Genomic DNA, 17,302 nt, shown 5'->3' on the forward strand with positions numbered 1-17,302 from the left:
CTTCATATAGTCCTACATCATTATTGAATACAGATTACAAAATTCTATCAAAATTACTATCTCACAGGTTAACTGAATTTTTTTTGCCAAAATTAATAAATATGGATCAAACTGGTTTTATTAGGAATAGAAGAGCAGCATAAAATATTGTTAAATTTTTAAGTTTGATAACTATAACACAAAATAGAAAGATCCCAGCTGTAGTGGTAGGATTAGATGCAGAGAAAGCATTTGGTAGATTGGAATGAGACTTTTTATTTGGAAACACTTAATGCTTTTGGGATTTCAAATACTTTTAGAAATTTGATAAAGGCATTATATGATCAGCCAAAAGCAAAAGTGATGACAAATAAACATATATCAAAACCCTTTTTTTTAGAAATTTTTCTAGACAAGATTGCCCATTATTACCTTTTTTAATTTGTATTAGCAATCGAGCCATTAGCAGAATTAATTAGAACTGATAAAGAAATTAAAGGTTTTGAAGTAGGTAATAAAAATAATAAAATTAGTTTATTGGCAGATGATGTTATAGTATAATTAGCGAGACCTGAAATATTGTTAAATGAATTGAATGAGGGATTAAAACAATATGGACTAGGATTGGGTTATGAAGTCAATATTGACAAAAGTGAAGTTATGCCTATGGTGGATATGGATTATTCTCAGTGTAAAAGATTGACAAAATTTAAATGGAAAAATGGTGCAATTAAATATATGGGAATAAAATTTAATAGAAATAATAATTTGCTTAAGTTTAATTATTTGCCATTATTAGAAAAGTTGGAAGAAGATTGGAGAAGATGAAAAGATTTGCCATTAATGTTAATAGGACAAGTGAATTGTATTAAAATGAATATTTTTCTGAGATTACAATATTTATTTCAATTGTTACCTATTCATGTACCAGAATTATTCTTTTCAAGTTTGAATAAAATAATACGAGAGTTTATTTGGAAAGGTAAGATATCAAGAATTGGTTTGGAAAAATTAATGTGGAAATTTGATCAGGGAGGACTAAGATGACCAAATATTAAGAATTATTTCAAACTAGCTCAATTGAGATTTTTGTCCTCCTGTTATCAAAGGGGTGAAAAAGCAGCTTGGTTTCAGATTGAAATGAATAAAATTGGTGAATTTATCCCAGAGCAAATTCTGTATAAATGGAATAGTGAGTTGTTCAAAGGAACTAAGGAGACATTAGTTTTAAAACATTTATTAAAAATATGGAATGGAATCCATATTAAGAGAGGAATTAAAAATTATCAATTACCAAAAGTTGTTAAAATATAAGTAACTTTTTTCCTTTTACTTTGAATAATTCTTTATTTGATAATTGGTTCAGTAAAGATATACAGAGGATAAAAAAAATATTTGTTTTTTTAACTTTTGAGCAATTAAATGATAAATGCAATATTCATAATAATAAAATTTCTGCATATTATCAATTAAAATTGTATTTAAATAAAGAAATTTGGAACAGATATGAGACTTCAAAAATGAAGTCAATTTGAAGATATTGTAACATATAAATTTATTACTAATACTAATAAGATCACAAGAAACCACAAAGAGAAAAGATTTATATAAATCAAAAATACGATGGGAGAAAGATTTAAATATACAAATTCAAGAGGAAATATGGTTAAAATTGTGTCAAGAAAGTGTGACAAATACAGTTAATGTTAGATACCAAATCGTTCAATATAATTTTCTCCATCAATTATATTATACTCCATCTAAATTAAATGGATTAACCCTAATTATTCTAATGTGTTTTTGATGTACAAAAGAAATAGGGACTTTTTTTTCATTCCGTGTGATCTTGTGAAGGTAGTCGCAATAGGCAATCTAAAGCATAAAACTTGTTATGTGAAAACTTGATCTAAAAAAAACTTTAAAAAATTATTCTTAAAAAATGAAAATTTTAGTGAGATCCTTGAGCTTAATGTTTCTGTGCAAGTTTTTAAAAAAATGTCAGGTTCCAAATGGGGTAATGATAATTGAAGGTCACGTTTTGCTGTGATAGCAAGCCTGTTCCTGGATTTTATCAAGGAAACTACCTTGCTGAATCCACATTCAATTAAGTATGTTGAGGAAAGGGCAATAAAAAAAAACCACAGTTTGAAATCTATTCGGCAGAACACTCTTAACCGTCAAAATTTTAAAAATTGATTGAACTTGCATTGCGCAATTACGTCACTATGAAGATTAATCAACCTCTGTTGAATTTCTGCATCAACATTGGTGGGTTATTCCTCAATTGGGTCTAATATCCAATATGGGATATTGAGTTTCAATAGGTCATTAAATCTTCACTGCAGATCTGCATTTATTTGCATCAGGTGTTTCACATAAACAGTAATGTCATCATCCTTCAATGCTTCTGTGTTCATGTTCAGATTTGCAAATTGTAAAAGTTCCTGACTATCTTACTATCAATTATCCTTACTATCAATGAAGTTATTTGTGTGTACCCTGTAAAAGTCTTGATCAATAAATAGAGTTGTCAAACATATCTACCAAATAAAATCTGTCTGCCTTTGCATCAACAAGTTTTTCTCCATGCTCGTTATGAGAAAGAAAGGAAATAATAGTGTCCTAGAGTGTGACAAACCAACGAAGACTATTTCCTTTGAGCAGCAGGAGCATCTGGAAATGTTTGTCATTTTCTTCACACAGCTGTCAGAATAGATGGTCTTGAAGGGCATGGGATTTTAAAGTTTACATTCTTTAGTTTTAAAAAAAATTTTTTAAGACCTACAGCACGATAGCAGGCCATTTCTGCCCACAAATTCGTGCTGTCCAATTTACAATCAAATTAACCTACACCTCAGGTACGTCTTGAATGATGAGAGGAAACTGGAGCCCCTGGAGAAAACCCATGCAGACACGGGGAGAATGTACAAACTCCTGACAGTGAGTGCAGGAATGGAATCCTAATTCAGATTGCTGGCTGCAAGGGCATTGTGCTAACAGCTGCGTCAACTGTTCTGCTCTTATGACAATTGAATGCAAAGCATTTAAATGTCCTCTTACAACTGCTCCCTATAAATGATACAAAGAACAGTAAAGGTAAAGACTAAAGGTATAACATTTTTCAGGTGTGTGATGAATTCTTTGTATTGTCCAAACATTGAACTAGCACCCTCAGTTGCATAGGCAACTACGTTCTCGATTGGAATAGTTTTTTTTATGTCATTATTAATTTCTTCGAAAACCATCATTCCATTAGTGTTTTATTCCTTCTGGCAAACAACGTCTCTTCCATCACGTGTTTCCATTCCAGAATCTGACACAAGCCGTAAGAAGAGTGTGGTATCCCTGCAGAGCGGATTTGTCGAATTGTGAAGAGAATTTCTTGGATTGCAGTGAAATGACTAATTGTTTTTCAATGTCCCTTGCCATCTTACGAATTCTTCTCAAAACAGTGGGATTACTCAAAGGACTTGCTGAGCCAGTGGGCAGAGATGTGGTGTAGTCACTACTGAGCCAACAACCTGTATCTGAGCGTTAATAAAATAAAATAGATGGTTGTCGACTTCTGGAGAGTCTGGGGGAGCATTTTCCACTGACCATTTATAGCTCTACCATTGAGGTCGTCAAGAGTATCAAGTTCCTTGATGTGCACATGGTGGAGAATTTCACCTGGTCCCTTAACTCCAGCTCCATAGCCAACAAAGCCCACCAATACTTCTACTTCCTGTGAAGGCTGAAGAAAGTTCATCTCCTACCCTCCATCCTCACTCCATTCTAGAGGAAGAATTGAGAACATCCTGAGCAATTGTATCACTGCCTAGATTTGGAAGCTGTACCACCTCAGACTGTAAGGCCCTGCAGCGGATAGTGAGGTCAGCGGAAAAGATCATTGAGGGCTACGATGCATGTGGAAAGCAATAAACATTGTGAAGGGCTTCACATACCCCTCAAGTAAACTTTTCTCCCTTCTGTCATCTGATAGGAGGTACAGTAGCAGTTAAGACCAGATTGGGCACAAGGTCACCAAGGGAGGGGGGGTGGGCATCCGCAGGCATTGTCTCCCCAAGCAAGGTGCGCGGCCATTGCCTGCCATCAGACCTGCCCCCAACCCCTCCAGTGTCACTAGCATGCATCAAGCATAACTAGTGGCTAATGATGCTTGACACCATAAAAGCAGTGCTCTCCGCATCTACATCTGAGGGGCGTATGATGGTAACAGTAACCCCCCCTCCCCCACTGAGTGAGTTTGTGCCCCCCCAACATGCTAATGTCTCAATCTAATATTCAATCTGATTGGGCAACAGTTTTTTCCCCCAACCCAATCCTGAATTTCCAGAATATATATGGATAGTTGGCTTTTACGATAAAATAATATTTTAACCTATGTAAATCTGCTCTGTTGTCTTGGAGAAACACCATCTCACCTTTACCGTCCATGATCCCAGATATTATTATGGACATGGAAGGCAAAATAAGTGACCCAGAAACATTATGAGCATTTCCACTTTAACAACTAATTCACTTAATGATGCAAGAAAACCCTTTTCTAATTTCTTTGACATTTCAGTCACCATCTGTTTGACCATTGGCCTTCTCCTGAAATTATCTCGAAGGGTTTTGAAGTAATCCGAGGGCTTTTTTAAATCTATATGTACAATCGCTCAATGTTGATTCAGCTTGCTTGCCCTTATGCTTTCGTTTGAAAATGTATTCAAACAAATCAATCACATGGGCAGGGAAAGGTTTGGGGAGATGCACTGAATCCATATGATAATTATTTCACTGAACACTGCTGAAACTTTTTGTCGAGGAACTCGTGGGTTAAATTATTTCTGAATAAGGGTTAGCTCAAAAGTCATCTTAAATTTTATGGTAAATAATGGGCAATACATACCTTCACTGAAAGCTAGTGGAAGGCAACATACATTTACGACCCATCATGAAAACTGGAAGCAAAATGAGGGTGCTTACGGGGGCAAGAAATATGGAGAAAAACCTTTTGACCTGCATGCCTATTTCCTGGAAGTGAATGCAATAGAGCAAAAGAGGAAAACTATTTGGAAGGCAATTCAAAGCCAAACCTGGTTCAATGTCAGTTTAGCACAATCATGTCGAAGCAAGGAATCTTCTGAAAACATTGTTTATTTTCTGCAAATATCCAAGCCATTCTGGGCTGTCTCCAAATGCCTCCAACAATGGAAAAAAAACATGCATTGCTTGGCAACTATGCAGAAAAGCCTGGCACCAAAGTCCTTTCCCCCCAAAATATTTAATTCATTCAGTTTCCATGCCATCCTTATTAAAGATTTTAGTCTGTGGCCCTCTATATGTGCTGTGGCCCCCTATATGTGATGTGGCCCCCATCATTTAGACCAGTGGTTTTCAAACTTCCCACCCCCTCCCCCCAGACTCACATTCCACCTTAAGCAATCCCTAAGTGCTCTGTGATTAGTAAGAGATTATTTAAGGTGGGATGTGAGTGGGAAGGGAAGGTGGAGAATTACTGCTCCAGACCCAATTGTAACTGAAATATTTTGCTTGAGAAAAATTGTCATTGGCCCATTGCCTTTGGAGTTATGAAACCATGCACATAACAAGTTAATTAGGTACGATTAAAACAGTGGTTTTCAATCTTTTTCTTCCCACGCACATTAAGTAATCCCTTACTAATCACAGAACACCTATGGCATAGGGATTGCTTAAGGTGGAATGTAAGTTTAGGGGGGCAGTTTGAAAACCACTGATTAAGCAATGCTGAATGCACTCCATTAATGCCAAAATTCCTGGATATTAATTTTTTTAAAAATAGACATACCACACGATAACAGGCCATTTTGGCCGACGAGCTAGTGATGCCCAATTACACCTAATTAACCTACAACTGCTGGTACGTTTTGAATGGTGCGAGGAAACCAGAGCCCTTGAGGAAACCCAACAGACACGGGGAGAACATACAAACTTCTTACAGACATTGCAGGATTCGAACTGCGGTCCCAATTGCACTAACTGCATTCCTAATTCCCAGTTATTCTTTCTCTTTGCCCTCCAGTCCCATTTAATTCTCAACACAGATTCATAGAAACAAAACAATCTTGGGTGAGCTACGTCACATATTTATAAGCTGCATGGAGTGACTTCACTCAAATGAACATGTGCTTTTTATTGCTTTTTTTGGGTCTCATCAGGGGTCCATGGAAATTTTCTAATCTGGGATGGAGGCTTGGAGTAGACAAGTTTGAGAATTCCTCGTGTAAAAAATGGTCTTACTAAGCTCAGTTATTTTCTGGCTCTTGTGACCTCAATTCACAAAGGACTCCTAAAACTGCCTGGGAGCTCTTTGATTAATTCAAACTCAGTTCCAAGGCTGAAAGAGCAATGTTAATCCACTGCTTAAAGCACTGCATATACATTTCTTAGACGTCCAAACGCTATTGTAATTGGAGATTATGAGTATTGGTGTGTGACATTTAGTATGAAATGTTCCATTAAGGTTCAAATGTTTAGTTAATTATCAATTGCTTAAAAATATTACAAGCATTTTTCAAGACCTCAGTGAAGCTGAAAGTGTACTTTGCATCCACTTTGCCCACTTTTCAAGACTTTAAATGATTAAAATGGATGGAATTTACTTCCCATATATTTCAGCATATAAGTTGACCATCAGATAGATTGACACCCACCCCCACCCAAATCTGGCATATAAGTCAACCCCCATTTTTTGGGCTGTCTGGGCCTCCCAGGAACAACCCAAAAAGTTTTAAAACACCCAAAATGCAAGTAAAAAAGCTGTAAATTAAGCAAGTAAGGAAAGCCTCAGCCTACCAGGCAGGAGGGGCGATGGCAACCTCAGGGACCCAGGTAGGAGTGGTTGTGACAGCTCCAGATAGTGGGGAGATGTTGCGGAGTGGCAGGGCTGGTGGTGGGGAAGAGCTTCCAGCATCGACTTGTATGCCGAATTGACATTAAATCTGTTTATTTTTTGGTGAATTTAACATCACAGAATTATTCCCGGTGTATAAGTCGAACCCCTGACCATTTTTGAAATTTTTTTTTAGGGTTTCACAACTCGACTTGGTATGCTGAAGTATACGGTAAATAGCCCTTTATAGTATATCATATACTAACAATTAAAACCTTATCTGTTACTTACATTTTATCCAGTCTTTATCCAGAAATCATCAGATTTGAAGTATTAATGATGTATATCAGTGAAAACTACTGATTGTGGTAGGCTCATGAACCCTTAGTGGAATAGTTCAGTTAATTTTAAGTTTATGTGTAATTTATTATCACAGTACATAGTGATTCAGCAGAACACCTCAACTCCCTAGTTGCTTTTAAATATTTCCTAAATATACGATCTGAGTTTTATATTGACTTTACAGTTTTACAATCCTGAATCATAGAGTAGTGACATTTTTGCTAGTAAATATAATGTCTTGGTTAATAGATTCAAGATGGCAGATTCCATTTATTGTCACATAATAATAGAAAAATGTAATATATATCTTATACTTGAACTTTTCCCTGCTGAAAGGCAGACAAAGATTCGCTATGAGCATCGCCCGTCGCCCCTAACAATAAGAGAGAAACAAAGATAGCCCTTCAGAGAAAGTGTCTGTGGAATTGCCTCCAGTGTCTCTGCAGTCACAAGGACTCCTGTTCAAGCAATTGGCAAACTGAGGTCCAGACCCAAACATCCAATACGATAGGAAGCCTTCAGTGCCCGAGGCCCTTTGGGTTTCCTTCTTGCTCTCAGTGCCCTTTCAAATCCTGCTTCCAATACCATTGGTTCCCAAGAGCCTGTTTACAGCAGGATTGCAGATTGGTGTGAATCCTTCAATCACACATCACCTGTGATCTGTGTGAGTCCTTTGACCATTTGCCTGCAGCCTGTTTGTGAGCTTCATCTGCTGAGCCTATCACTGGTCCACTTCCATGATTACTTTCCCTGTAGGATCGTATCCAGGATTCTCCTTCTCAATAGATTGGTGTACTGTCTGTTCCTAGTGCCCTGCGTCAGTCTGCTCGTTCCCCAGAGTCAGCAAACCCTCATAATTTGCTGCCCAGTATAGGCCCTGCCATTCTGGGCAGAGATCTCCATGGTTGCACGATGTGTAAAAAAAAAACAGTCAGCTTCTTCAACAGGCAGTTTGAAGCTTGCTTGGAGCTGTTGGCAGCAGGACCAGGAAGTGGGACAATGTGAGGCAGTGTTGCGTCTGCATTCCTCACACTAGTGACAGCTCTGTAGTTGGGAAGTATATAATTCATTTTTAGAGTTAAGAATGAAAGACGTAGAAGCAGAAATAGGCTATTCAGCTCATTGGGGTGCCTATTTATTTTATCATGAGCTGATCCATTTACCCACTCAGCCCCTCTGCCTGGCCTTAGTCGATGCCCAGGCTAATCAAAAACCTATCAATCCCTGCTATAAATGCATCCAATGACTTGGCCTCCAGAATTACCTGTGGCAACAAATTCCACAGAATGACCATCCTCTCTCTGCCTAAATAAATTTGTCTGCATCTCAAATCTTTTACTTTTTATATACCCAAAGAAGCTTTTTGTATCCTCTTTAATATTATTTGATAGCATACTTTCATACTGCAAATTTTTAAATTTTTCCTAATCTTCCCACTAATTTTTTTGCTTCATTTTATGTCCACTCTTTTGCTGTTACTTTGGCTTTGACTTCCCTTGTCAGTCTGTGTTGTGACATTTCTCCATTTGAATCTTTCCTTTTTTTGCGATGTATTTATCCTACACATTTCTTGCAGAAACTCCATCCATTGCTGCTCTACCATTTTCCCTACTAGTGGCCCCTTCCAATCTACTTTGGCCAGTTTCTCTCGCATGTCAGTGCCATTCACTTTACTCCACTGAAATACTCGTTTTCTGGGGTAAAACGCGAAAGTCTGCAGACACTGTGGTTGAAGTAAAACATTGCTGGAGAAACTGAGCAGATCAGCGTACTTTTTGTAGCAAAGATATATATACAACCAATGTTTCAGCCTTGAGCCCTTCATCAAGGTATGAAAAATTGCAGTGACAGGGATCTCCCAGTGGCCAACCACTTCAATTTTGCACCCCACTCCTATGCTCAAATATCTGTTCGTGATCTCTTCTACTATCCCACCAAGACCATCCATAAATTGGAGAAGCAACACTAAATTTTCCATCTGGACACTCTCCAACTGGATGGCATTAACATCGATTTCTCCTAGCCTACTCTCTGTTCTCCCACCCTTCTCTTTCCCTTTGTCTTGTTTCCTCGTCCTTTCCACCCCTTTCCCTCTCTGTTCACAGAGCAACCCCCCCCTCCGTCTGCTTGCTGGTGTGTCCTCCCTCCCTCATCCACCTATTACCTCCTGCCTTTGGGACGGCGCTCCTCCCCTGTTTCTCTCTCCCTAACATTTTATTTGGGTGTCTGCCTACAATTTTGATTTTCACCTTCAGTTTCTTCTTGTTAAATCTCAAATTGAACTCAATCATATTGTGATCACTACTCCTTAATGGTTCCTTTACTCTAAGCTCTCCAATCACTTCTGGTGTATTACAGAACACCCAATCCTGAATAGCCAATCCCCTCATGGGCTCATCAACAAGCTGCTCTAAAAAGCCATCTTGTAGGCATTCTACACATTTTCTCTTGATCCAGTCCCAACCTAGTTTTCCCAATCTACTTGCATGTAAAAATCCCCGTTGATGACTGTAACAATGCCCTGGTATGCTGTTGAAATTTATTGTTCACATCCAGCTACTGTTTGGAGGCCTATATATAACAACCAACAGTATTTTTTTACCCTTGCCATTTTTGAACTCAACCCACAATGGTTCTATGTCTCCTGGTCCTATCTCACCCCTCTAATGATTTAATGTTATTCCTTTCCATCAGAGCCACGCTACCTCCTCTGCTTACCTGCACATCCTTTCAATACAATGTGTATCCTTGGACGTACTGCTCCCAATGACGTCCATCCTTTAGCTACATCTCCAAGATCATCACAACGTCATACCTACCAATGTGTAGCGAGGCCATCCACTTTATTTCTTGCACTACATGCATTTAAATGCAAAACCTTTAGCCCTTAATTGTTGTTTTTGGCTGTGTCCCTGTTGCGTTGCAACTCATTGCTCGAGCAGCAATTTTGCCCGATCTGCCTGTTCTTGAACACAAACTCCCTCCAGCTGTCCCTACTTGTGCTCTGCTTGTTCACTTTGCTTCCCACCCTTCTGTGAATCTAGTTTAAGAAGAATCTTCACCAATGGTAACTTTACATTAAATTGCAATAAATGAGATATTAATGTTGCACAGTCAATGGACATTTGTATTTCTGGTTCACTTCATCTGTCATTAATATCCAGGGCCTCTTTAAAGCTTTTGTAGCATTTTGGGTTATTTAGAAAGGAAACTATAAATTGTAAATAATTCTGTGATTTACTATTTGCAGACATTTAAATTGCATCTCTTGAGGGGTCTTTAAGCAGACATCCTTAAAGTGCTCCATTATTTTGGGTAATGACTTGGCCCTGCTTTCCCTCTATAAATTCCTCACCTGGCCTTAAATTGCTGTTGCAGACCTATTGTCACCAATGAGTTTCAGGTTCCACATATGGTGCAAGCTTTGACGTTATCATTTAATATTAAATTTAAATCTCAAGAATATTAAATCATGGCATTGCATCTTCCCTAAAACTTAAATGTCAAAAAGTCCTGATATTCCAGTGTACTGTAGTGGATAACACTAGGTGAAGCCTCTGACTAGAAGATGTTCTTGCTCATAAATAATACTGGAACCAAGGTCAGTGCAAATAGAAGAGTTTGTGAACATGGGGCTGGTAAATATTGGCTTGATTGGCACCTGAGGTTAGGCTCACTCATCAGACTGGGATGAGGAAGTCGGAAATCAATGTTTCTTATCAGCAGCACCAAGGAATTCAGGGCAGTGGGTTGAGGCCTGAATTTCCATCTGATGAGTTAGAGCCAGGACTAGGGTGATGGGGTCTTTAAAAATGAATGTTAAATATATCACCACAGCAACATTAAACGCCTCCCTTGAGTTGTTGAGGCCTAATTGTCTTGGGATTTTCCATCGATGGTTACTCGGGGGGGAAAAATTCCAGGGGAATGGCATTGTTTGACTAGAGAAATTGTGCAAAACGCTCCAGGCAATGCCAGTCGAACTTTCAGAATAACTCAAAACTGCTCTGAACTGGTGATGGGTATTTTGCGTAGTTGAATTGCACCGAGATGAGTAGTATTATCTAATACCTATTCTTTGGCTTGGCTTCGCGGACGAAGATTTATGGAGGGGGTAAAAAGTCCACGTCAGCTGCAGGCTCGTTTGTGGCTGACAAGTCCGATGCGGGACAGGCAGACACGGTTGCAGCGGTTGCAGGGGATAATTGGTTGGTTGGGGTTGGGTGTTGGGTTTTTCCTCCTTTGCCTTTTGTCAGTGAGGTGGGCTCTGCGGTCTTCTTCAAAGGAGGTTGCTGCCCGCCAAACTGTGAGGCGCCAAGATGCACGGTTTGAGGCGTTATCAGCCCACTGGCGGTGGTCAATGTGGCAGGCACCAAGAGATTTCTTTAGGCAGTCCTTGTACCTTTTCTTTGGTGCACCTCTGTCACGGTGGCCAGTGGAGAGCTCGCCATATAACACGATCTTGGGAAGGCAATGGTCCTCCATTCTGGAGACGTGACCCATCCAGCGCAGCTGGATCTTCAGCAGCGTGGACTCGATGCTGTCGACCTCTGCCATCTCGAGCACCTCAACGCTAGGGATGAAAGCGCTCCAATGGATGTTGAGGATGGAGCGGAGACAACGCTGGTGGAAGTGTTCTAGGAGCCGTAGGTGGTGCCGGTAGAGGACCCATGATTCGGAGCCGAACAGGAGTGTGGGTATGACAACGGCTCTGTATACGCTTATCTTTGTGAGGTTTTTCTATTAATCACTAGAAAATAACCCTTTTATAGTAAATAAAAGGCTGTTGATATGAAGCCATTGTGTTGTCATGGTAGTGCGCTAAATAGTGGTGTGGTTTTTTTTGGTGCCAATGTATGGACACGAATCATGTGTGAACTTTCCTCTGGTGAATGAGCATCTTGTTAAAGGTCACATTATGTCAACAAGGCAGTGAGCTTCTTTTGAGTTTGAAAGTGCTACCAACATGCTCTCTGCAATAAACTAATTTTATGTATCTTTCTATCCTTGTAAACTATTGTCCTATCCTGAATCTGTTTTCCTCCAGAGATCTTCCATATGTCACGTGTCCTTGTCAGATCCACGTTTGTTACTCTTGCTGTAGTAACTGAACAATCTTCACATAAATAACAGCTGAGCTCTTCCACTATAGTTATGTATATTATGCCTGTGATTCTCTGTGGCCTACTCTTCGGTCAGCTACACCATGACATTATCTATACGGTCAGCTACACCATGACATTATCTATTCGGTCAGCTACACCATGACATTATCTATTCGGTCAGCTACTCCATGACATTATCTCTTCGGTCAGCTACACCATGACATTATCTATTCGGTCAGCTACTCCATGACATTATCTACATGGTCAGCTACACCATGACATTATCTATACGGTCAGCTACACTACTCCATGACATTATCTCTTCGGTCAGCTACACCATGACATTATCTCTTTGGTCAGCTACACCATGACATTATCTATACGGTCAGCTACACCATGACATTATCTATTCGGTCAGCTACACCATGACATTATCTCTTTGGTCAGCTACACCATGACATTATCAATGTTCCTCTTCATTCTATGTTTAATTTCATACTTGTGCACTTTACTAATATAAAATGAGACTTCAAACCCCAGACAGAGTTGGATACAGAGCTATGTGGCTGTGCACAGACATGCTAGAGAAACTCAGTATCCATAACAAGTAAAAGGTAACCAGCGTTTTGGATCTGGGCACTTCATCGTGTCCCTTTTACTTTACTTCCTATGAATGCTGCATGACCAGCCAAGTTACTCCAGTACGTGTGTATTGCCCTCGACCCCAGCGTCTGCAGACTTGTTTAAATGAACCATGTTGCTACCTCTCTGCACCTAGATTTGCTTACCCTACCACTGTTGATGGGTGCTCATACCCCCTCTTGGAATCAGAATTTATTGTCATGAACAAGTCATGAAATTCAGTGTTTTGCAGTAGCAACACAGATGTACATTCATTTTATACCATCATACTACATCACTGTAAGAAAAACATAATAGTATTAGTGCATGAGAGTAAGACAGTGTCAAGAAGCTGATGGCAGTGGGGAAGAAACTGTCCTTGTGCCCTTGAGAGCTCGTCTTTAGGCTTCTGTACCTTTCCCCCCCGATGGTAGCAAATTGAATAGGGCATGGCCTGGATGGTGGGGTCTTTGAAGATAGAGGCTACTTTCTTAAGATACTTCCTCATGTAGATGTCCTCGATGGAGTGAAGTCTGGTGCCTGTGAAGACACAGGCCGAGTTAACAACCCTTTGCAGTTTATTCTTGTCTTCAGCCTCCATACTCTTAATGGTACTCCTGTAGAAGTTTACAAGAGTCTCCGGTGACATGCCAAATCTCCTCAGATGCCTAACAAATTATAGCTGCTGGTGTGCCTTCTTTGTGATTGCATCAACGCGATGGCTCCAGGACAGATCCTTGGAGATGTTGGCACCCAGATATTTGAAGCTCTTGACCCTTACTGAACTCTCGATGAGAACTAGGTCATGTTCCCCTGACTTCCTCCTGAAGTCCACAATCGTCTCCTTGGTTTTGCTGATGTTGAGTGCAAGGTTGTTTTCATTGCATCATTCAACAAGCTGATCCATGTCCCTCCTGTTCACTTCCTCATTGCTGATTGCGATTCTACCAACAACTGTGGTGTCATCGGCAAACTTGTAGACAGCATTGGAATTGTGCCTGGCCACATGGTCATGGGTGTATAACGGGTAGACCAGTGGACTAAGCACACATCCTTGGTGTGTGCCTGTGTTGATGATCAGTGAGGAGGAGATATTGTTTCCAATTTGTACTGATTGTGGTCTTCCAATGAGAAAGTCAAGGATCAAGTTGCAGATAGGAGTACAGAGGCCTAGAGTTTGTAGCTTCTTGACCAGCACTGAGAGACTAATGGTATTGAAGACCAAACTATAGTCAATGAAGAGCAACCGTATGTATGAATTGTTGTTTTCAAGGTGGGACCATCTACATATTGCTTGAAGAAACTTTCTTGGACATTTGACAAACTCCGTAGCACTCTTACAGCACCAGCTACTGCAAGGGAAATTAAAATAGTCCACTATTACAACCCTATTATTTTTGTAACTATGTGCGATTTTACTACATATTTTCTCTAATTCCTGCTAACTGTTTTTTAGTAGGGGGGGGTGATTTTTTTTTAATATAATACAATCAAAGTGATGATTTCCTTCTAAATTTAGCTTTGAATCTTCAGGATTAATTTCCATCGACATCCAAATGCTGTCTCCTTGGCAACATAAGCCACATTTACAAGATTTTCTGTTGCACATGTGTTAATGATGCACAGCTCTTCTGTCTTGGCTGTTCAACAGCCTTCTTCTCCTGTCGACCTCCTTATATCATAGCCAGTCACGTATTTGCAGGAATATGATACCACTGAGCCTTACCCTTGCTGTAAATGCAGTATCTTTTTTTTATTATCCTCTCCCCTGTTGCTCAGCCGTTATCTCGGGTTGGATGAAACTCTCGACAAGTATGATAACTTATTTCAGACTCTGTTGTGCTTTTGTGCCCATTCCTTGTTCATCACAAAAACCTGAGAATTCTATTGTGCTATTTGATGGAGAATAATGGTAAAATTTAACTGGTCCCAGAGCAATAAGCTACTCATTTTTAGATGTCTCAGAACTCCTGAAATATTTCTGCACATGATAATTTTGCAAGATTTCCACTTACTTCAGTGTACATTTTTGGGCTTAAGCCATGAAAACGTGTATTAAGCATTTTTTTGGGGGACTGTGCTCATTTTTCTATCCCTATTTCGCCTGAGATTGTGTGATATAAAGAGTCATCAGTCGAAGTATACTCTTTCTTTGCTGACCTCTTTCTTTGCTGAACTCGGGTTCACACATGTACCTGGCATGCTTTGCTAGTAGAAGCAGAGTCTATAGATAGTTTCAGCTTCCCAGCCTCCTTTTCACTTTAGTTTGCTGTCGCTGATTTATACCATGCATCCATATGCTGCTTACAACTGTATTAGGGAAGTGACCTAATCTACAGGCTAGGAGAGAGAGGACATTTCCTTGTTTTTCGTCATCCAGAGGTTAATCGGTTCAGTGTTTGTTCTCCATTGTTATTTTGTGAAATCTGAAAATGCGATAGGGAAATTTTGCATTTGAAGATTGTACTTCTATTGGGCTGGAGTGATGGGCAGTCCTGTTTTGTAGTAAAGCTGTTTCTGGGTCCAAGTGTATTCGAACCATATTTATCCTTAATTCTGTACAGTTGTAGATGGTTTATGTATTCCTGCTTTGCGGAAACTGCCAAAATGTTTGGCCTGGAAGTCAGCCTGAAGAAAACTGAGGTCCTCCATTAGCCAGCTCCCCACCATGACTACCAACCCCCCCACATCTCCATCGGGCACACAAAACTCAAAACGGTCAACCAGTTTACCTATCTCGGCTGCACCATTTCATCAGATGCAAGGATCGACAATGAGATAGACAACAGACTCGCCAAGGCAAATAGCGCCTTTGGAAGACTACACAAAAGAGTCTGGAAAAACAACCAACTGAAAAACCTCACAAAGATAAGCGTATACAGAGCCGTTGTCATACCCACACTCCTGTTCGGCTCCGAATCATGGGTCCTCTACCGGCACCACCTACGGCTCCTAGAACGCTTCCACCAGCGTTGTCTCCGCTCCATCCTCAACATCCATTGGAGCGCTCACACCCCTAACGTCGAGGTACTCGAGATGGCAGAGGTCGACAGCATCGAGTCCACGCTGCTGAAGATCCAGCTGCGCTGGATGGGTCACGTCTCCAGAATGGAGGACCATCGCCTTCCCAAGATCGTATTATATGGCGAGCTCTCCACTGGCCACCGTGACAGAGGTGCACCAAAGAAAAGGTACAAGGACTGCCTAAAGAAATCTCTTGGTGCCTGCCACATTGACCACCGCCAGTGGGCTGATAACGCCTCAAACCGTGCATCTTGGCGCCTCACAGTTTGGCGGGCAGCAGCCTCCTTTGAAGAAGACCGCAGAGCCCACCTCTCTGACAAAAGGCAAAGGAGGAAAAACCCAACACCCAACCCCAACCAACCAATTTTCCCTTGCAACTGCTGCAATCGTGTCTGCCTGTCCCGCATCGGACTGGTCAGCCACAAACGAGCCTGCAGCTGACGTGGACTTTTTACCCCCTCCATAAATCTTCGTCCGCGAAGCCAAGCCAAAGAAGAATGTATTCTTGTTTTTTATTGCTTCAAGACATGTTTCTTCTGCTTGAAAACAAAAATTCAAGGTGCTGCACATTCTGAAATAAGAAAATAAAATGCATGAATGCACAGCAAGACGGGTAACAACTGTAGAGAAAGACACCATTAATGTTTAATATTGATGATATTTGTTTTAATATTGAAGTTTCAAAGATCAATAAAATCTGGTAGCTTGGCGAATCTTGTGCCTGGCTGAAATGTATTGTGCTATTGTTCTCAAAATTCTCTTAACCTTTAAAATATAGTACAACACAGCATGAGTCCTTCAGCGCATGGTGTTGTGCTTGTATAAACCTACTCCATCAATCTAGCCCTTCTCTCCTCACAACCTATAACACTCCACTTTTCTTGCATTCTTGTGCCCATCTTCATTTTTTAAAATATCCCTATTGTATCAACTTCCACCACCACCTCTGACACTTGGTATTGTAAAGAACCACCTGAAATTATTCTGAACTTTTATACCTGAAACCTCTGTGAAGGTCTAAAATGAGTCTTTGAGGGTTGGAATACCACTGTGCTTGCAACATGGGCTCTCATTTTGCATGTCATCTTCAAAATATTAAAAAGACTGAGGAGCACTGTAAGTGTAATCCAAGTGGATGATAATAAAGGACAGGTAGCAATGATCCTAATTTGCACCAGTTGTGATCTACTAATAATCTTTGAATTGATGACAAGAAGGAAGGATTATTTAAGGCTGTTTAAAAATGTAGACTCGATTCTTTACTTATTATTTGCTAGTTACCGTGTACAGTGAAAGGGGTAGGATTAGAATGGGGCAGGTTTCTTCTTTTTTTTCTCTATTTTCCTTAATAAATAGAAGAGATTAGTCCAGT

At 40.0% G+C, this 17,302-nt stretch overlaps 1 protein-coding gene across 2 annotated transcripts in view; it reads left to right on the top strand.

Moving 5' to 3' along the window:
* Positions 1-17,302, top strand: part of me1 (malic enzyme 1, NADP(+)-dependent, cytosolic) — a 536,434-nt gene that overhangs the window by 337,159 nt on the left and 181,973 nt on the right. Inside the window, exon 8 of one of the 2 annotated variants that reach the window (XM_069887178.1) lies at positions 7,035-7,070. The exons of the other annotated variant lie outside the window; for it this stretch is intronic. Within the exon in view, the coding sequence (XP_069743279.1) occupies positions 7,035-7,070 (36 nt within the window). The remainder of the gene's footprint in view (positions 1-7,034; positions 7,071-17,302) is intronic. 2 annotated transcript variants of the gene reach the window in all.

Source organism: Narcine bancroftii, chromosome 6, assembly GCF_036971445.1.
Source record: "Narcine bancroftii isolate sNarBan1 chromosome 6, sNarBan1.hap1, whole genome shotgun sequence".
Classification (NCBI taxonomy): Eukaryota; Metazoa; Chordata; class Chondrichthyes; order Torpediniformes; family Narcinidae; genus Narcine; species Narcine bancroftii.